The 23089-nt window shown below is 34.5% G+C and overlaps 1 protein-coding gene and 1 long non-coding RNA gene across 5 annotated transcripts in view; one reads left to right on the top strand and one right to left on the bottom strand.

Annotated features, from left to right (window-relative positions):
- LOC123563994 (protein N-terminal asparagine amidohydrolase-like) overlaps positions 1 to 23089 on the bottom strand; it is a 175187-nt gene that overhangs the window by 38570 nt on the left and 113528 nt on the right. For all 4 annotated transcript variants that reach the window (XM_053536648.1, XM_045357232.2, XM_053536649.1 and 1 more), the window contains one exon: positions 2329 to 2382. In XM_053536648.1, coding sequence (XP_053392623.1) covers positions 2329 to 2382 — 54 coding nt within the window. The remainder of the gene's footprint in view (positions 1 to 2328; positions 2383 to 23089) is intronic.
- Positions 6148 to 9170, top strand: LOC128555141 (uncharacterized). The gene is made up of 4 exons (XR_008369825.1): positions 6148 to 6360; positions 7452 to 7587; positions 8187 to 8355; positions 8839 to 9170. It is a non-coding gene; the product is annotated as an uncharacterized LOC128555141 (long non-coding RNA).

The following is a 23089-nucleotide window of genomic DNA, read 5'->3' as shown; positions in this document are numbered from 1 at the left end:
ATAAATGTTAGCCCACAGCGACACTGACTGCACACAAATTTGTTAAGTGATGAGTTTGAGTCTGACCATTCCGATTAATTAAGTTGTAGTCAACTATGTAGTTAACATTCTCGAGTTTATGAAGGGATACAATAGCACTAGGATATTTGATGTCTGTGTGGTTCATTTCTTAAGTAATGACATAAAACATACACTGTGAGGTGAACTTACAGATATGCAACTAGAGTAACCGATTATCCGATTATATCTGATTAATCGAATCGGTTGGCTTGTCCGATTATGGCGATTAATCAGTTGGCAAATCTAACCTATTTGCCCATCACTACTGATCAGTATAACTAAGTCTTCTGAAATTTTAGCAAACTCACAGTTGATAACAACAGTCTAATAATTCTTCTTGCCTGATTTTCCTTCTTACTGTTTAATAGATAGGAATTCTATAACAATAAGATTAATGTCCTAGTTTTTGGGATGTTATCTAACTTGATATCAAATAAAGTCTGTATTTTGTTCAAAAGAATGTAATAAAACTTCGTACATTAAAACAGTTGTCTGAAACTATGTTTGCACACTAAAGACAGTTAATTGTGTATTTATTTCACATTCTATGTAATTTATTGCTAGATTCATCAAGGGACTATTAAACAAGAGCACCGCCAAGCGGGGAAATATACGCTCAAAGGGTTACATCAGAGGATGGGAGCAAAATTTAAAGAACTTGACTGTTGAAGCCCAAAGGACAGGAACAACAAAAAGAAGAAAATCCAGAAAAAAATTCTAAGTCCACAAAAAAATTCTTACCAGGTAAAGTTATGTCAAAATACACCTAAAAATTGGAGGTACCATCCATGTTGTACCACAGAAAAGTGGTCTTGGTTTTTCCCTACGGCAAATAAAAAAGTTTCAAAATAAGCTATTTATAGTAACAAAAAAGGGAAGTAATACAAAAAAAAATTATGTAAGAGAACAAAAAAGGGACCTGCCAAATAAAAACAAGAGCACTGCAATGCAGAACAATATACACAAAGCAGTCATATATGACCTTTGACCCCCAAGTGTGACCTTGACCTTCAAGCGAGTCATCTAAAACATGCGCTCTGCACGTCGCCTCAGTGTGGTGAACATTTGTGCCAAGTTTCTTTGAAATCCTTCAAGCAGTTCAAGAGTTACAGAGCGGACACAGCAAAGTCATATATGACCTTTCACTCCTAAGTGTGACCTTGACCTTGAAGCTAGTCACCCGAAACAAGCGCTCTGCACGTCGTCTCAGTGTGGTGAACATTTGTGCCAAGTTTCTTTGAAATCTTTCAAGCAGTTCAAGAGTTACAGAGCGGACACGAAACACACTCATATGATTTTTAACCCCTAAGTGTGAACTTGACCTTGAAGCTAGTCTTCCGAAACAAGCGCTCTGCACGTCGTCTCCATGTGGTGAACATTTGTGTCAAGTTTCTTTGAAATCCTTCAAGGGGTTCAAGAGTTACAGAGCGGACACGAAATTGCTCACCGGACGGACGGACACCGGCTTCATAACATAATACGTCCCTTCGGGCGTATAAAAAGAGGTTAACGACAATGTTGCTATATAAACGGTTTTAGAACAAAAATGTTTTGATACTACATTAAAGAAAGCCACAGAAAAAAAAATACATTTCATTAATTGCAAGGTTGTCTTTGTTATATTATCATGTATTTTATCTTGATATTATTTACAGATGGAGTCATTATTAAGATATGCTTCCTCAATTTTGATACAGTTAAACAAAAACATGGTGTCCGAATAGTGGTTATTTCTCTATGACAACGGCTCATTTTTGTTGTCAAATTGCAGAATTTTACTCAGAACATTGTCAGTCTGGTCAGATTAGCCAAAACCCCCATTTTTGACCAAAATCGCATTTGGACCCAAAATCTCATGCTCTGTCACATATATCTAATATTGTACAGTACAATGTTAAATAACCTTTTTATTTTATATCTATTTTATTTTAGTTTAAATTGAAAATGATTCACTGAATAATTGTTTTTCTGCCTTTTCTTGATATGCTATACTGATTTCAAGATGCATAACAAAACTCTGTGCATAGAGCGCCTACTTCACCCAATTTACATTCGGAACATTTTCACAGCTTTATCGTATGTTTAACATGGGACTGTTGAACCGTCAAATATGGAAAAAAATGCAGGTTATTTTGTATGCACGTGTGTCCAATACGGTAAATTACTGTATGGTCACGTGTTGCAAATAAATGTTCATGGTTGGATAAATAAAACAGATATACAATAATAGTTTTTACAAAAAACCTACTGATCTGCAGTAAAGATTACCTAATCCATAAATGACTGGATATGGAATGCCCTTTTCAATTCTTGTATTCAAATCTGAAATCATATCAAGAAAACAATTAAATTTCAAAACAGGCCTACCTGAAAACTAGAACAGTCACAGGAGTGACGAATATCTCCACAATATTACGTATGGCACATTAGAAAGACCATGTCCACAAGAATGTGCAATTATTAATCGAATTGACATATTATCTAACGTTTACACCTGTGTACCAAAATTTATTAAAAATCCTCGTCAAGCTATCATGAGTTATACTCTGGCAACATGTTTGGGCAAAGTACAGAGTTAGGTTTATGTATTCAGTTTTTACATGTCACACACACTTTTGACCTAGGTCAACTATGTCTTTCCCCCTGCAGCCATGTTTTGCAAATTCAAAATAATTTGAATAACCTTGTAGTGGTCAAACAAGAACCATTTGTGTAAAATAATATTTTTAAAATGGGCTGCAGTTTCACACAATGAAATTTAAAGTTCTTTACATACTATTTGAAAAATACCATGCTTTCGGCATGTTTTTGAAAATAAAGTAATTTGAACAATCTAGGTAGAGGGTCACACAAGGTCCATTTGTGTAAAATTATTCTAAAATCGGGCAAGCAGTTTCACACAAGAAGATTTTTAAAGTTTCCACTATATATATTATAGGGAAAAGTGACCACCACCTCTGGCGGCCATGTTTTTTGATGAATCAAAATAATTTGAATAATCTTGGTAGAAGGTCGCACAAGGACCATTTGTGTAAAACTATTTTAAAATTGGGCAAGCAATTTCACACAAGAAGACTTTTAAAGTTTCCACTATATACATATAGGGAAAAGTGACCACTGGCAGCCATGATTTTTTATGAATCAATATAATTTGAACAAAATTGGTAAAGGGTGACATAAGGACCATTTGTGTAAAATTATTTCAAAATCGGAACATCGGTTTAGGAGGAGATGTCGTTTGAAGATTTTTCTATATTTAGTTCTGGCAACCAAGCGGAACTGTTTGAACAACTTTGGTAGAGGACCACCCAAGGAACATCCGTGCCAAGCTTCATCAAAATCCATGCACAACAGACACAGCATGATCACAACAAGAGGGTCACGATGACCCTGGATCGCTCACTTGAGTAATATGAGCTACATGTTTCAAATGTCAAGCTGATGATAAAACATTAAGAAAGTCAGCAGGTCACATTCATGGTCATAGGTCACATTCATGGTCAAAGAAATTCAGTTTCACGATTTGTGTGCAAACTGTGTATGTCATCAAAATTTCATGGCTGTATGTTAAAAAACAAGAAAGTAGGTCAGTAGGTCAAGGTCACAGTCAAGTGACATCATATTACTTAGGGTCATCAGGTAATTATTATTAAACAGTCTTGGAAATAGGATCAGATGATTTTTCAAGTATTTTTCTTATATAACTCACATAATAATTAAGTGACCCCAGGGCGGGCCTCTTTTAACCCCACGGGCATAATTTGAATAATTTTGGTAGAGGACTACTAGACAATGCATCATACTAAATATCAAAAGCCTAGGTCAGACAAGAATATTTTTTCCTATATAAGTCTATATAAAACTTGGGACCCCCAGGGCAGGGCCTCTTTTCACCAAAGGGGTACAATTTGAACAATTTTGGTTGAGGACCATTAGACAATGCTACAAACCAAATATCAAAGGTCTAAGTGTTGTGGTTTCAGACAAGAAGACTTTTAAAGCTTTTTTCCTATATAAGTCTATGTAAAACTTGGGACCCCTTGGTGGGGCCACATTTGATCCTAGGGGGATAATTTGAACACTCTTGGTAGATGACCACTAGATGATGCTACATACCAAATATCAAAGCCCTAGGCCATGTGGTTTTGTACAAGAAGATTTTCAAAGTTTTCCCTATATAAGTCTGTATAAACAATGTGACCCCTGAGGCCATATTTGTCCCTAGCGGTCACAAAAGCTCACCATGAGCCTTTTTCGAAGTTTTCCCTATATAAGTCTGTATAAACCATGTGACCCCTGAGGCAGGGCCATATTTGTCCTTAGGGGGATAATTTGAACAATCTTGGTAGATGACCACTAGATGATGCTACATACCAAGTATCAAAGCCCTAGGCCATGTGGTTTTGTACAAGAAACGACAGACGACGCACGACTGACTATGGACGACGGACATTGAGCGGTCACAAAAGCTCACCATGAGCCTTTTTCGAAGTTTTCCCTACATAAGTCTATATAAACCATGTGACCCCTGGGGCGGGGCCATATCTGACCCTAAGGGGATAATTTGAACAATTTTGGTAGAGGACCACTAGATGATGCTACACACCAAATACCAAAGCCCTAGTCTCTGTGGTTTTGGACAAGAAGATTTTTAAAGTTTTTCCTTTCAGTTGCCATGGCAACCAGAGTTCTGCATGGAATTCAATTCTTTGAACAATTTTGAAAGGGGACCACCCAAGGATCATTCCTGTGAAGTTTGATGTAATTCTGCCCAGGGGATTTCAAGAAGAAGATTCTTATACAAATTGTTGACGGACGCACGACGGACGATGCACGACTATGGACGACAGACATTGAGTGGTCACAAAAGCTCACCATGAGCCTTTGGCTCAGGTGAGCTAAAAATTGGTGGTTTGTAGCCGAAGTCAAACTTTACCTGTATTTTATGATGTTACACCTGTGTACCGAAAACATTTAAATCTGTCACGAACTGTCACTGGAGTGTTTAATGACTCCAATGATATATGAATATTGCACAATAGCTCAGTCTGTGTTAAAAATATCAAATAACAAGAGGGCCATCCTATATCGCTCACCTGAGTTTAATTGCTTGCTTGAACAAAGTTCTTTAGTTTAAACATATTTTATTTCTCCTTTTTTCTTTTTAATAACATGTACAATATATATTATGCATATACAATTAATGATATCAAAAGTAGCAAAAGGGTTGCACCAAGAGTTCTAACAACATCAGTAAACGGTTCTCCCCAACAATATTTCACAACAGTTGTATAGCAGCTAGACAGTTACATACCAAAAAAGGAAGATTATAATAAACAGACCAATTGTCAATATTGTTTGAAAACAAGACAAAAGAATTTAAGAGAATGAAAAAAAAATGTTGATGAGAGTTCAGCATCCTAAAGCCATCCGGAGTGGGTACAAGTAGTATCGATATTGCCTTATTGCCGACAATGGGGTTTTATACAATATGTATAATTTAATTTACACATATATATTCATTATCTACTTTCAAAGCGTTGAGAGGACTTTATATATTTCTGAACTTCGCTGAAAATTACTGAGTTTTCTTCATTGGAAAGAGTTTCTTTTCCAAACAAGGGAGTATCTTGACCTAATGGATGAAACGTACGTGTCGCGCGAAAAAGTTGTATTCTTTGGTAATTATATAATGGACACTTAAAAAAATAATGTTCTGCATCCTCTATACTGTTTCCACAATTACAAGTAGAGTTTATCCTCAAATTATTTCTACAAAAATCAGCATTAAGATTACTACAACAATATCTGATGCGTGCATGATGAGCTGCCAGACTTCTTTCTCCACTTTGAAAAAACTTGGGAACAATAGGTGGTTTAAATTTGTTTTTAAGACGAGATTTAAAGATATTTAAATGTGACGTCGTCTTTGAAAACCGGTCCAGATGCGGCATGACGTAATATCGAGAAACGACGTTTAAAGTTGCGTCAAGTTTACGCGCGCAGCTTTCTTACACATGTTTTAATTAGCAAAAGTTTGACCGTTAAAGTACGACTGCTTGTTACATGACTGATAACAGCCTACTAGAGAAAGATTATTTAGACATCAGACCTGTAAAAAAAATAGTGGTATTACGCCTGAGACAAAATATTTCATTCAAAATCAGTTGTTTCCCCTTCGCTACTGTATGTTTCCGGTTTCGGATTTTATCAGGGAAGCATGTGAAGTTTACTTTTGTTTAACTACCTTTTGTTCAACGATGAAGGGATCTGAGACTTGTTATACTGTTTACTGATTTGGTAAGTACCGTTTATAAACAGTTGTTAATGTAGATTCTCTAATATATTTGAAACTTTCACTGAAATAAGTCTGTCTTTTACCCGGAAGTGAATCCAAAACATACCGAGGGAAATTTATGAAATTTATCTTGTGGCCACTAAACACAGATGATTTCATTATGCCTGTGTATTTAATATAAAATGGCCAGTTGGGTTATCACAAAGATTATTGAAGGCAGGCAGCTTCTTACTCAAGGTGACCAGGATTCATCAAATTATTTCATTGTCCATAGAAAGCATTAGTATGGAAAAATACAAAATACATGTAGCTATGAAAATTAATAAATTTGATGCAGACTTATAGATGCCTGCCTGTGTCGCATCATTTCCCGAAAAATTCCCTCTCACAGTAGTATCCAAGGTATTTCAAAAGGAAATATGTAGATGTCCGGTAACCGGACGCCTACCCTGCATTCTAGCTGTCCGGCAACAAGACGACTAGCCTCTCTGCGAATGTTTTTCTAGCTGTTCGGCGATCATTTTATATATGAATACTGTAATGAATAAATTTATTGTATCATATTTTTTTGGCATACTAAGGTTTGAATATTCACCTGTAAGGCTAATTATTCAGACAATATTTTAAAATTGATTACCGGACGCCTAGAAAACCCCTGTAGGATAGGGTAGGCTAGGCGTCCTGTTACCGGTTGGCTAAAACACTGGCTAGGTTTCTGGTTACCGGATGTCTAGACGCTTCCATTTATAAAATGGTAACTGTTTTTGCTGTGGGTCTCATAAGTCATGTTATTTCTGTCTGCTGACTACTCTCTTTCCATTATTGTTGATTCAGAATGTTTTTTTAACAGGATGATTGTATATGGATAGTGGGAATTTATGCTATATAATGAAAATCTTATTTTTTTTAAATTTTTGAGCCTTGCTGTGTGTAAAACAATTTATGATCCTTTAAAAAATAGATTCATAGTATAATAACTTTTAAAGTATTTTGTGGTAAGTTAATGAAACCTTTCACAGTCACATTTTTAATTAAGTATTCAGTTTTTGATTTTTAGTGATGTTTACAGTACATGTAATGTATCTTCTTTCAGATAATATTCCTTGTTCCTTTGATGGTTCATTCCACTACAGCTGGTTCATATACCCTACAACAGCCAGGAAATTGGTCTGTTTACTTTAAGATCTCAAGAAAATGTAACATATTTTGGATGTGCTTTGAGGAATCAGGTAAGTAACATGCAGCTAATAGCTCCTATTATAATTTTAATGCAATATATTATTTAATTATACCTCTGTCTAGGTTTTGTTGGAGCCTATACAAAATAAGTCTACTTCTACACTAATGAATTGTACAATGTATGTACATGTACTATGACTATTGAATGGCTTAAACTGACAAAACTGACATTATTAATTTCAACAATCTGGTTTTGAGGAGGATCAGTTTGTTTAAAGTCTTCATTACATTGGCTATTAGCCTGAGAAAAGTCTGTGGCACTCAATAAGTACATGGATAATTTGAATGCTTAACACTACATGTACTTGTGTATAAGTTGATATCTCATTAAGTTATAGAAGAGTTCTAAATAATAGGAATTTTAATTAATTATTTGAAGTAAATCAATTAATTGTAATTTAGTTTAATTGTAATGTGATTATTTTCAAATTTAATTAACCCATTCTTGACTTAGAAATTGTGATGTGACTGAATTTTTTTACCAGTTTAATTGCACCAAGAATATGGATTAGAATGAAGACTATAAAGGTTCCTGAGATACATGAAGATAACACATATTTTTACCAAAGACTTTTAAATCTTTTTTCAGGAAGGCAAGTGTTTCCTCTTGTTTATGAAAGCAACTCAATTAGTTAAGGGGCAGACAACTTGTGAGCATGGTACATCACTACCTGTATTGGTATTCCATTTTGACAATGCTGCTAGCTAGAATAGAAATAACATCTTGCTGTGGTATGGTCTGTGGAGAGCTTTACTAGGTAACAACCATTTTTGATAGCTGTTAAAACAGCGTATACTTTTAACCTTTAGGCCGCATGAGGCAGCTATGTCTGCCTTTGCAACCAGTGCAGATCAAGATCAGCCTGCACATCTGTGCAGTCTGATCATGATCTGCAGTGTTTGATATTTAGTCAGCATATTTTCTATGAGAACCCCCTATAAGCTATAAATGGTACTGTCTCTTTTTAAGATGGAGTAGTCCATTTTGCAAATTTAGCAGGTTAAGGGTTAACACAATAAATGCAAATAATGTGTTTTAGAACATCCTATATGCAGTAATCAAGATCTACAAACAAAGTACATTTTATATACTGACAGCACGCTGTTGTCAGTCTGTCAGTATTTTAGAGCACTGGTTGTAAGAATCATCTATTATCAAATAGTGATAACTCTGCTTTTATTACATAAAGTGACTCCCAGGTAAATTATTTAAAATAAAATGTTTGAATTATTTGTTACAGGAAATCACAGATCGATTGAATATTCAACAATGATCACAGACCATGCAAAGTTTGAATCTGACTTGCACTTTTGAATTTAGAAGAATCAGTGGAGGAGGGTGAATGCTGAGAGCTTTAATAATACATGATATTGCTGACACAGTGTGTCAGTCATCAAAGAAAGGTCATAGCATTGCACAGTTGGTCAACAATGATTTAAATCCTGTCATATTCTACCAGTGGAGAAATATCTTATCACAATATAATATCTTATCACAATATTTTAAACTTTTGAAGAAGATAATCAAGTATTACCACTTTATCATGTCTGCAGAAACACCTGGATTGTTAGTGTTAAAGGCCTAGATTTTGGCAGTGGGCCAAGGGATTTCCGTCTTCACCAGCACAGTTGGGGGCTAATGACCATCACAGTATGGTTCCAATAAACAAGGGTCATTGTTTATTGGAGAGCCAGTCTACCTTACAAGTGTATCAATTAGTGAGAAATGGAACAATATAATTTATTTTAAATTAATGAATAATTGATAACATTTAAAGTTATACCAGTTTCTTTTTGGCATTTCTCTGTAAAGAAAAATATTGTTGATCAAACACAATAATAAAATAAGATAATTCATAATAATGAAAATGAGAGACTTACTTAAAGAAATAGGTAAGTTTTTATTTTTTCAAATTCTGTCTGGAGAATTGTGATATTTCAGAAAAATGTGACTTTCATTCATCTAAGGCAGGCAGAATACTGTAAATAACATTTGTCTAAAATTGAAAACAGTATGTGCATTTCAAAGTTACAAAGCAAAGCATGAAAAAAGTCCCTTTTGGCAACATACTGAAAATGAAAGTCGAGTATAGATGGAATACAATAATTTTATATTATATTGTTTGTCAGCACAAAGAACTCATGAAGTTTTCACTATATTTGTGTTTTATCATCATTACTATTTTCAGTATTATTTCTGTATCTTATATCATCCTAAATGTAATATGATAATAATAATAATGATAATAATAACAATCATGATTATATTTATAATTATAATTATTATTATTATTATTATTATTACATTAAAGTAATAGTTATTATCATCTATATTATATCAAAATAATAATTATTATTATTATCATTCCACATTCACTGAAGAAAAATTAATTTCTTTCAACTCCACTGCACATATCTTCATGGTCTAGTTGGGGTCCCTGCTGTGCTAATTGCCCTCTAATCAGTTACTGTTACATAATCGCTGATAAGCAGCAGATAAGATGGGAGTTGTATATTGGATTGCGGGGGGGGGGGGGGGGGGGGGGACACTTATATAGTAGTGAATCTAGGCCTTTAAAAGTGACAATCCAAGTTGAGACAGTTAACTTACTAAAATCTACTCCCTCTTGCCAAACGAGTATTATTGACATGGAATGACACAAGCCTGACAATGGTACCTGTATGAACTCATAAGAGAATAGTATTTGTCTGAAAAGTCAAAGGATTCTGTTTGTCCCAGACCACTTGAACTGAAAACTGAAATTGTGATTGACGAGGATTTTTCTGAGAACTGAAAAAAGGAAGAGAATGTAAAAGATAGAAATTGTTGTTGAATTCAAACGTTTTAATACACAAAACTTTAGCCTGTTTTGCTGTTCATATAGATGTGTTTAGCTGTTAAGGTTAAACATCAAGTAAAGGTTGTAGTTTCAGTTACCTACATTAAAGTATTGGCTGGAAATAAATATTTACTTTTCCCTAGAGCTTGTTGCAGTGTTACCTTCATCAAAAGTTATGCTATTGTGTTAATTATTAAAGTATTTTTAGAAAAAGGAATTTAGTATGTATGTTGCCATGGTAACATAATTCAGATTATATTTCATTGAAATTAAGGATTTGTATTTCAATAAGGGATCTACAGTATATAATGTAATGGTAAAAGAATGTTCACTTTCTTCAGTATTGTCAGTTATAACTAGCCAGTGAAAAAAAACAGATTATGAGGAAAGGGATAACTGAAATGTTTTTTCTTACGATAACTACTTTTGTTACTTTTTTTGTTTTGTTATTTTAAAGTTTTTATGTGAAATTTTCAGATTTCTTTCCTGAATACTTATACTTTCAAATATTTAACTTATTAGAAATACTTTTTTAAAATAAGCTCTTGTTTTTAAGAATTATTGTAGGAAAAGGGAATTTAAAACATATGTCGCCATGGTAACACAATTGTCTTAGAAAATATGGAAAATTTTTAATTAGATATACTTTCTAGTATTCTACTTTAAAATAAGCATAAACAATAAAAAAAATCAATAGTAATATATGTTTCATTTATTTCAAAATAGTCATTTATTACCGGCAGGTAAAAGGCAAGTTATGAAGAAACAATGACAGAAATGTCTTATTCTTATAGTTATTTTTCATGTTACAAACGCTGTCATAAAACAAAACATTTTAATTTTTTTAACATGGAATTTTGAGATAATATTTTTGAATACATACCACTTTATAATATTCAAGTTATCTGAAACACTTTTCCAAATTTAGCTCTTTTTTAAAGTATTATTATAGAAAATAGAATCGAATGCATATGTTGCCGTGGTAACATAATTTAATAATGTTTTTATAGAAAATGTGAAGGACTTTAGCCAGCTAGATGTTTGCACTTTAAGTGAATATCTAAATATTCTTTCTAAAAGAAGATTCATTTATTTAAAAATAGCCAGTGATTACCAATAAGTGAAAACACAAACTGAAGAAACAAGGACTGAAATAGTTTATTCTTGTGGTTATTACCCGTGTTACGAAATCTGTCATAAAACCAAACATTTCTTTTCACATAAAATTTTCAAATTTTACTTTCGAATACATATACTTCGAAATTTCAACTTATAAGAAACATTATTTCAAATTAAGCTTTTGTTTTTAAGTTCTATTGTAGAAAAAGGAATTTAATGCATATGTTGCCATGGTAACACAATTTGAATAATGTTTTCATAGGAAATATTTTTCTGTTTTAAGTAAGCATCACAAGAATTTTTTTTTATAGTAATAGAAAGTTCTTTTTTTCCAAAATAGTCATTTATTACCAGCATCTAAAAGACAAGTTATGAAGAAACAATGACAAATCTAACTTATTCTTATGGTTATTACCCATGTTACAAAAATTTGTCATAAAACCAAACATTCTTAATATTTTCATGTGAAATTTTCAGAATATTTTTATAAATACATATGCCTTCTAATATTTTAATTTTTAAAGTCCTTACTTTAAGTGAACAAGTTTTTTTTAAAGTTTTATCATAGAAAAGGGAATTTAATATATTTGTTGCCATGGTAACACAATTTGAGAAATATTTTTATAGAAATTGTTGTAGATTTTAGTTGATTATCATTTTGTGTAATAAGAAGGGATCTTATATATATCATGCAATTGTAACAGAAGATAAATTTATTTCAGAATTGTTAGCCATTACCAGTAGGTGAGAAATAAACTAGAAAGAAAGAATAACTGAAATGTTCTGTTTTTATTTTTAATATATATGTTACAAAATCTGTCATAAAACTGACAATTTTGAAGATTTTCATCTGAAATTTTCAGGATTTATTTCTGAATGGGTATACTTTCTAAATATGAAAAAACCTGAAAATGTCAAATTTCCTCATCTGGACCCATTTTCTCAGTCATGGTCACAAATTATCAGCATTCCTTATAGATTCTTCTAAATTATTCCAAAAGTCTATTAAAGATGGAACAAAGGAATTCGAGAAAATATGTGTTCGACGTGAAATCGTCACATAATTGTTGTCGCTTCGAAGAGAGTATGGAGTAGAATTCGCGACATTATTAGGAAATAGATCTGCTACATAGCTTGGCACAATACCACGGTGAACTTTATATATGGTAATTAATTTCTATATTTTTCTTCTATCTGATAGTGATACCCAACCTATTTCTTTAAGAAGTCTTTCAATTGAAACAGATCTCATAAGACCAGTCACTACAGGGGCAGCTTCGTATTGTAATTTTTCAAGCAATGCCTTATCATTTTCGTAGCCGTATTCGAGAATTGGTCACATATAGGAAATGTAAATTTGATTAAGGTGGAATGCGCCTAATTTGAAGGTCTTGGGTTCCGTTTCGAAATTTTGTTTAATGTAAAATTCAGTATATTCCTCATACAATGCGTATTTTACTTTTTTGATATTTCTGTAACTTTTTTCTCTACAAACCTTCAAACACGACCATTGACGTCCATTTTTGATGAACCATGATTTCACGTCCGTCAGACTGTTTTCTTAAATCGTTCTGTTCAGTCAACAAGTATCGATTTGCTTGTTTCTCATCATATTTTCATTTAAAAATGTCTTTGAAATGGTGTAAAATTTGTGGAGATCATTTTAACGTTGAAGTCGATATTTATGTTAAAGTGACGTCAGAGCGAAAAATATGACGTTTAGTTTTGAATAAAAAATTTGCGTTAATCTTGTCTTATGTAAAACCCGAATGATAGAATTCGACAAAAAACTAACATGATCATGAAAACTTTATTTTCTGTCGATTGAAGGAATAAAATTATGGGGTCACCGGATTCGTTTTCAAGTAAAATTACGATACGCTACCCCTACCCCCCAAATCATAAGATAACGTGATTGAATATTTTTTCATGTATCTCCTCCTTTTAGGATAAACTCTGCTATTTTATTTTTCCTAGTAAAATTAAATCAAAATAGCCTTTAAAACTCTGTTACATTAGCGAAATAATTTCTGTGTAGAACTCAGATTTTAACGTTTAGATTATATTTGATATATGAGAATGCGACAAAATCAACACCCCGTTGCCCTTTGCGCTGAATTACATTACTCTACTCCTACCCCAGATAAAATCAAAGCCTTGAGATGTCTGATGGTTGCCGGTATACCAGTCTATAAATATACATGTACATGTATAAGAATCAAATACAAATGTGCCTAATATGTCTAAGATTAACTGTGCCTGACCTTACATGAACTTATCTAAAATGACAGCTTGAAGTCAGTGATGTAACGATGGGCTGGACTACCTTATCTTTGATAGATCTAGTATAATCTAAATGGTCAGTGTGAATGGATAGAGGTTGAATTATCAGAACTGCTTGTTCATTGATAATTCATCCACATTGTTCATGAATGGGACTACTTTGTAATGCACATGAACATCCTTTGGATGTAATTTGGAATCAAATAAAGATGCTATATGATTGTCAAGAATACACTTAACTTTGGTAGAGGGATAAACCTGCAACCAAAAAATGCGTAATTCAACGGATTTTCTGATTCTCGTGATCAAGACAAACTCATCTTTAACCTATTTAAGTAGAATTTAATCAAAAGAGGCCTTTAAAACTATTAATGATTTCATTTAACGTTACAAGTGAAATTATTTATCTCGCAAGTTAATAATGATACATGAAAACTCATATATCGATGCACATTACATTGTTAACATTTACAAAAATAAATTTAAAAAAACCCGACAGAATATACTGAAAATCCTTTATTTGAATTATCTCTGCCTTTTAATTTTAATAAGTACCAGTATATAATTCCATCACATGCCGCTAATAGAACTGAGGCAAACAAATATAGGCCTACATTATAAATATGTGCAATAAATATCTTATCAGTTAATATAGGTGCATCTTAATGAAGCAAAATCGAACAACAACCAGTCTTCAGAAAATAATACTGGGGTAAACAGAACCTGGCCAACGTCGGCACAGTATGAAACAAGGAGCTGCGTTCAATAAACGCTTGATGCCCCCGGTGGCATCCTTGTCGATACAAAGCAACCTAAGCCCAAAATGAGGTCAAGGTCAAACTGAGGTCAGGTGATGTTTGAAGATGAGGAATGGTCACAGGTTACATCTGTATTAGTATCAATTCATTCTTGTAAGCAGTACTGATGCTAGACGAAACGGTCCCATTTGGTTAACCAAGAGATGGCCCATATAAAGCAATCTAAGTCCAAAATGAGGTCAAGGTCAAGGTCAAACTGAGGTCAGGTGATGTCTGAAGATGGGGAATGGTCACAAGTTACATCTGCATTAGTATCAAGTCATTCTAGTAAGGGGTATTGATGCTAGACGAAACGGTCCCATTTGGTTAACCAAGAGATGGCCCATATAAAGCAACCTAAGTCCAAAATGAGGTCAAGGTCAAACTGAGGTCAGGTGATGTCTGAAGATAAGGAATGGTCACAGTTTACATCTGCATTAGTATTAAGTAGTAAGGGATATTGATGCTAGACAAAACGGTCCCATTTGGTTAACCTCGTACGGACGGACGGACGAACGGACAGACGGACGGACAGGACGATCACTATATGCCTCCCGCATCAGTAGATGCCGGGGGCATAAAAAGTAAAACGTAGGCGAAAATGAGAAATATTCATTTTAACATAACTCGAAAAAGTGCTAATACAACTTTTTAAAATTTAGAAAGCCTTTATTTAATTATAACATCATGGTCGAGTAAACATTATTTTATCTAACTTTATTACAAATTTTACGTTTTGGAAATATTTCGATTGTTTGGAGAGTAGTCGGACACCCCGATTTCGAATATAGTGAATCCTCCTGAATTACCGCTGCTACGGAGGCTGTTGCTCTGAAAAGGTTAATTTATTTAGCAACTTGGCTAGATAGAAACACCATCCTTTGCAAAGAGGTTTTAGCTCTCCGGAGATGTGTGTACAAAATTTTAATGTTATCCTTGTATTCATAGACACATAATAGAAACATATTCCATATATAATACTGTTTCCTAATATTAGAAACATAATAAGAAATACGAGTAAAGAAAACATTCCATGACATAAAAAAAGAAACATTTTTTTTTTTTTTTTTTTTTTGATTTAGCTCTGTTTTGTCTACGTTACTGCGGGCAGTTAACCTAACCAGTGTTCCTGGATTCTGTATTCTCAACAAATAACTTCTTTCTTCACCACATAAATCAGAGGTGGAGGACAAATGATTTCGTGCCTTCTATCAAATCGGCATGCCCTACCCGGGGACCGAACTCGCGATCCATAGATCTGCGCTCCTACTGAGCTAAGCGGATGGGGTAAAAGAAAAAAAGAAAGAAAGAAAGCATCGGTTGTGACTGACACTCACTGTAACTCAACAAACCTCTCTTATATCATGAATAATGAACTTGTAGAAGTTGTGATTTATTTCAAATAGCGTCTGTGGTATAAAACTTCAAAATAATAAAAAATTAACTCTGACCCGTAAAACCAAATTCTGCCATCAAATTATGCGAACGTATGTGTGGAGCTGGTAATTAACCGGGCAAGCCCATGGCAACTTATCTTATGGTCAGATGTTACTGGGGTGGTGAAGTAAGAAACAAAATAGTAAAAATGTAAGACCTTGGGATGTGCGTGCGTGCGTGTGTGCGTACTTAGGGAGGGTTAGGGATAATATTAAGAGAAACAAGATACAAACAACCTTTACTCCCTTGGAGGGGCGGTTTAGTCCAGGGTCATACGTCTGAAATCACAACCTTTAGAATATTTGAATCTGTTGTATAATATTGATCAATGATATTGTACAATAATGATGCTTTCTGTTTGTGTTTCAACTGTGAAAAATACCAACAATAAACACAATTGCATATGCAAATATTCTTCATGTTAGCAGTGTTTTACAATGGAAAACGTGTTTATTGGTACTTTGAATAAGAAAAATTTGAAAAAATAAGCATTAACATATAGAAAGTATATTTAAAGCAACTTTCAAAAATAACATGATCAGTATTTAAGCAAAGTTGTCGCATTTGCGTATGTTATACATTCTGCATTCAAACCATTTCTCAATGAAGTCACCAATTTTACAGTTATAAGGACCTCTTTTGAAAGGAAAGCTCTCTTTCTCACATTCCATGATTCGTTTCACGCCTGTAGTGAACAACTGATGAATGAGAATGTAAAATACTAAGATTTAAAAAGAAATATATCAGAAAAACAGCCAAACTAAGCTATGTTGTTATTTGGGGGTAAGGGTAGTGTAATGTAATTTTACGCAAAAAAGAATTCAGTGACCCCATAATTTTTTTCCTTCAATCAACAGAAAATAAAGTTTTCATGATCACGTTAGTTTTTTGTCAAAGTCTATCGTTCGGGTTTTACATGAGACAAGATTAACGCAAACATTTTATTCAAAACTAAACGTCTTATTTTTCGCTTTAACATAAATATCGGCTTCAATGTTAAAATGATCTCCACAAATTATGCACCATTTCAAAGACATTTTTAAATGAAAATATTATGAGAAACAAGCAAATCGATACTTGTTGACTGAATAGAACGATTTAAGAAAACAGCCTGATGGACGTGAAATAATGGTTCATCAAAAATGGACGTCAATAGTCGTGTTTGAGGGTTTGTAGAGAAAAAAGTTACAGAAATATCAAAAAAGTAAAATACGCATTCTCTGAGGAATATGCTGAATTTTATATTAAACAAAATTTTGAAACGAAACCCAACAACTTCAAATTAGGCGCATTCCACCTTAAGAGTTGTTCTTTTAAGTTTAAATTTCAGAGCTCTCATGGAGCCAAGAACTTTAGAGGCAGATGACATAATATTACATACAAATTTCTTTGCTAAACTAGGTGAGAAGGTCATGGTAAAGATTCTTCAAGATAAGTACTAAAATCTGTTAAAAAATTAAACAAATCTCTTTGCTGTAGCTTCAAAAACAAGTAGGTCAGTCGGCCAGGGCTAAGAACATTAAAGATGAGTATTGAAATCTTTATCGAAAGTTAAAGACGTGGTCCAAGTTTCTATGCTGATCGGTGTGCAAAACTGTACATGTCATCCAAATTTCAAGGCTGTATCTTAAAAAACAAGAAAGTAGGTAGTAGGTCAGTAGGTCAAGGTCACAGTCAAGTGACCCTAATTACTTGGGGTCATCAGGTAATTATAATTAAACAATCTAGGAAATATGATCAGATAGTTTTTGAAGTATTTTTTCCTATACAAGTGACCCCTGGAGCGGGGCCTCTTTTCACCCCAGGGGCATAATTTGAACACTCTTGTTAGAGACCCACTAGGCAATGCCACATACCAAATATCAAAAGCTTAAGCCTTGAATTTTCAGACAAGAATATGTTGTTTTTTTTCCTATATAAGTCTATATAAAACTTGGGGCCCCAGGGCAGGGCCTCTTTTCACCCCAGGGGCATAATTTGAACAATTATGGTAGAGGACCATTAGGCAATGCAACACACAAAATATGAAAAGCCTAGGCCTTGCAGTTTCGGGCAAAAATATCTTTAAAGTTTTTCCTATATATGTTTATGTAAAATTTGGGACCCCCTGGGTGGTGCCTCTTTTCACCTCAGGGGCATAATTTGAATAATCTTGGTAAAGGACCACTAGGCAATGCAACATACCCAATATCAAAAGCCTAGGCATTTCAGTTTCAGAACAAAAGATTTTTTAAAGTTTTTTTCTTATATAAGTCTATGTAAAACTAGGTACCCCTGTGGCGAGGCCTCTTTCCACCCCAGGGACATAATTTGAATAAAATTAGTAGAAGACCACAAGGCAATGCTACATACCAAATATCAAAGGCCTAGGTCTTTTGGTTTCAGACGAGAAGATTTTTAAAATTTTTCTCCTATATAAGTCTATGTTAAACTTGGGACCCCCGGGGTGGGGCCTCTTTTCACCCCAGAGGCATAATTCAAACAATCTTGGTAGAGGACCACTAGATGATGTCACATACCAAATATCAAAACTCTATCACCTGTGGGTTTTGAAAAGATGATTTTCGAAGTTTTTTTGCTATATAAGTCGTTATAAACCATGTGAACTCCAGGGGCAGGGCCATATATATGATATTTGACCCCAGGGGGATAATTTGAACAATCTAGGCAGAGGGCCACTAGATGATGTTACATACCAAATATCAAAGCCCTAGGCCCAGTGGTTTTGGACAAGAAGATTTTCAAAGTTTTTCCCTATATAAATCTATGTAAACCATGTGACCCCACCTCCCCTCAAGGGCGGGACCAGAGTTCTGTATGGAATTCATTTCTTTGACTACTTTTCAATGAGGATCATGCAAGTAACATTCCTGTGTAATTTCATCAAAATTGGACTGGTGGTTTAGGCTGGGAGGTGTTGACGGACGACATACAACGGGATGCAACATTCGCGGGACAATCACTGTCCACAAAAGCTCACCCTTGAGCATTTTGTGCTCAGATGAGCTATTATCAAAGTCCTAGGCTCTGCGGTTATGGACAAGAAGATTTTCAAAGTTTTTCCCTGTATAAGTTTTTATCAACCATGTGACCCCAGTGGCAGGGCCAAATTTGACCTAGGGGGATAATTTGAACAATCTTGGTCAAGGACCACTAGATGATGCTACATGCCAAATATTGAAGCCCTATCACCTGTGGTTTTGGACAAGAAGATTTTCAAAGGTTTTCCCTATATAAATCTATGTAAACCATATGACCCCCCCCCCACCCCCGACCAGGGCAGGGCCATATTTGACCCTAGGGGGATAATTTAAACAAACTTAGCATAGAACCATTAGATGATGCCACAAATCAAGTATAAAAGCCCTATAGCTACTGTGATTTTGGACAAGAAGATTTTTAAAGTTTTTCCTTTCGGTTCCATGGCAACCAGAGTTCTGTATGATATTCAATTCTTTGACTAATTTTCAATGAGGATCATGCAAGGAACATTCCTGTGAAGTTTCATCAAAACTGGACTGGTGGTTTAGGCTCGGAGGTGTTGACAGACGCCGAATGACGCCAGACAATCACTGACCACAAAAGCTCACCCTTGAGCACTTCATGCTCAGGTGAGCTAATAAGAGAGGTACAGATAAAGTGTATCAAAACACTATATATGTATAATTCTAGGCAAAAAGGGGGCATAATTCAGGAATTATTGGTGAAAGAGTTATGCACCTTGTGTCATATAATGTGGGTGATGATGTGGAACAAATATTTCAAGTATGAATCAAATGCATTTCGTAATAACTGAGATATAGTGACAATGCATCAAAATTGTATTTTATGATGTTACACCTGTGTACCAAAAACATTTAAATCTGTCAAGAACTGTCACTGGAGTGTTTAATGACTCCAATGGTGGATGAATATTGCACAATAGCTTGAGTCTGTATTAAAAAGTGAGGTACAGATAAAGTGTATCAAAACACTATATAATTCTAAGCTAAAAAGGGGCATATTTCAGGAAATATTGGTGCAAGAGTTATGCACCTTGTGCCATATGATGTGGGTGATGATGTGGAACAACTACAGTGAAACACCGCTCGCTCGAGCATCGATGACTCGAGCTCGCTCGAGCAATTCGTGTGGTCCCGGCCGATTTCCTTCTATTTTCTATGTGTAATTACCATGGCTGGGTCGAGCATCGATAACTCGATCGGTCGAGCATGACCATGATCCCTGTGTATTAATTTACTCTTTGTTGCTTCTGGCTAACTCGAGCAGAGGTGTCAAAATTTTTCACACCTTCGACGATCACAATGTATCGGTTAATTTAAAATATTCGCACGCCGTGAGAATTGCGTGGTCTATTCCCCAACTATCTTAAATGTTTGTTTGTCGGTATATTTGATCTGATAATGAGATTAATTATTGATGAAAGGTTAAAGAAAAGTTTTATTGATCAAATACTGATCAATTACTATTTACTTTAGATTAAAGCAAGTATGTTATTACTTATTACATCATAGATAACGTTTTTCTTAAAATGTCACGCGTTTGTTATTATTACGCATCACAGTTTCCTCTGCAAATGGTCCCGATGACAATTGGTAAAATAAAACTTCAATTTTCTTCGTATGTTGGTCAATGTTTAGGTCGCTCGAAACCATGGATAACTCGAGCATTTTGCTCATCCCCTTGCGACCTCGAGCGAGCGGTGTTTCACTGTACTTCAAGTCTGAAACAAATGCATTTCGTAATAACTGAGATATAGTGAAAATGCATCAAAATTAACCTTAAATTCTTAGAGTAAAAGGGGGCATAATTCATGAACAAGAGGGCCATTAAGGCCCTGTATCGCTCACCTGACCTACTGGCCTAAAGATTAACAAAATTAACATTCTGACCAAGTTTCATTAACATATGGTCATAAATGTGGCCTCTAAAGTGTTAACTAGCTATTCTTTTGATTTGACCTCGTAACCTAGTTTTGACCCGACATGACCCAGATTCAAACTTGACCTAAAGATCATCAAGTTAACATTCTGACTAAGTTTCATGAAGATACAGTCATAAATGTGGCCTCTAGAGTGTTAACAAGCTTTTCCTTTGATATCACCTATTGAACTAGTTTTTGACCCCACCTGACCAAGATTTAAACTTGACCTAAAGATCATCAAGATTAACATTCTGACCATGTTTTATTAAGATATGGTCATAAATGTGGCCTCTAAAGAGTTAACTAGCTTTAACCTTTGATTTGACCTGGTGACCTAGTTTTTGATCCAACATGACCCAGATTCGAATTTTTTGTAAAGATTATCAAGTTTAACATTCTGACTAAGTTTCATGAAGATACAGTCATAAATATGGCCTCTAGAGTGTTAACTAGTTTTTCCTTTGATTTGACCTGGTGACCTAGTTTTTGACCCTACCTGACACGGATTCAAATTGGACCTTAAGATTATCAATATTAACATTCTGACCAAGTTTCATTAAGATATGGTCATAAATGTGGCCTCTACAGTGTAAACTAGCTTTTCCTTTTATTTGACCTGGTGACCTAGTTTTTGACCGCAGATGACCCTATATCAAACTCGTCCAAGACTTTATTGAGGATAACATTCTGATCATGTTTCATTAAGATTGGGCCAAAATTGTGACCTCTAGAGTGTTAACAAGCTTTTCCTTTGATTTGACCTGGTGACCTAGGTTTTGACCCCAGATGCCACAATATCGAAATAGTCCAAGATTTTATTATGGGTAACATTTTGACCAAGTTTCATTAAGATTGAGCCAAAAATGTGGCCTCTAGAATGTTAACAAGCTTTTCCTTTGATTTGACCTGGTGTCCTAGTTTTTGAACCCAGATGACCCAATATCAAACACATCCAAGGATTTATTGAGGGTAACATTCTCACCAAATTTCATTAGGATTGGGACAAAATTGTGACCTCTAGAGTGTTAACAAGCTTTTCCTTTGATTTGACCTGGTGACCTAGTTTTTGACCCCAGATGACCCAATATCAAAATCATCCAAGATTTTATTGAGGGTAACATTCTGACCAAGTTTCATTAAGATTGGGCCAAAAATGTGACCTCTAGAGTGTTAACAGTCAAATTGTTGACAACGGACGGACGACAACGGACGACGACACAGGGCGATCACTAAAGCTCACCTTTGAGCACTTCGTGCTCAGGTGATCTAAAAATTGGTGTCAAAGTTATGCACCTTGTGTCACATGATGTGGGTGATAAGGTGGAACATCTATTTTAAGTTTGAATCAAATCCATTTAGTAATAACTGAGATAAAGTGAAAGTGTATCAAAACTTGAAACTGAAATTCTAAGTAAAAAGGGGGGCATAATTTATAAAATATTGGTGCAAGAGTTATGGCCCTTGTGTCATATGATATGGGTGATGATGTTGAACAACTATTGTAAGTTTGAATCTAATCCATTTAGTAATAAAACCCTTCCAGCCACATAGAAGGTTTGAAGCAAAAACCAAATATCTAACATTTAACCTTGAATTGTGACCTTGACCTTTAACCATCAGGCATAGGTGATGTGTTCAACATGTCAGCTGGTCTTAAGAAATAATAATGTGACTTTAAATTAAAATCCTTCCAGGCATACAGATTTCGGGATGTGACACGACGCAACAGGACAGGACATACCAAACTGACTCCTATAATTATAGCCCCCACAACATGTTTGGTGGGGATATAATAAGAATGATATCAACATTTTATGATACATACCCCTTTAAAATGCTAATGCTTGATATAAAAAAATTATAAAGTCCAAACAAGAGGGTCATGATGACCCTGAATCGCTCACCTGAGTAATATGAGCCACATGTTTAAAATGGTAAACTGATGCTAAAATGTTAGAAAGTAGGTCAGTAGGTCACATTCATGGTCACTGAAAGTCAGTTTTAAGATTGGTGTGCAAAACTATACATGTCATCCAAATTTCAAGATTGTATCTTAAAATACAAGAAAGTAGGTAAGTAGGTCAAGGTCACA

Source organism: Mercenaria mercenaria, chromosome 2 (assembly GCF_021730395.1).
Source record: "Mercenaria mercenaria strain notata chromosome 2, MADL_Memer_1, whole genome shotgun sequence".
Taxonomy (NCBI): domain Eukaryota; kingdom Metazoa; phylum Mollusca; class Bivalvia; order Venerida; family Veneridae; genus Mercenaria; species Mercenaria mercenaria.
This window is presented reverse-complemented; position numbering and strand designations above follow the sequence as displayed.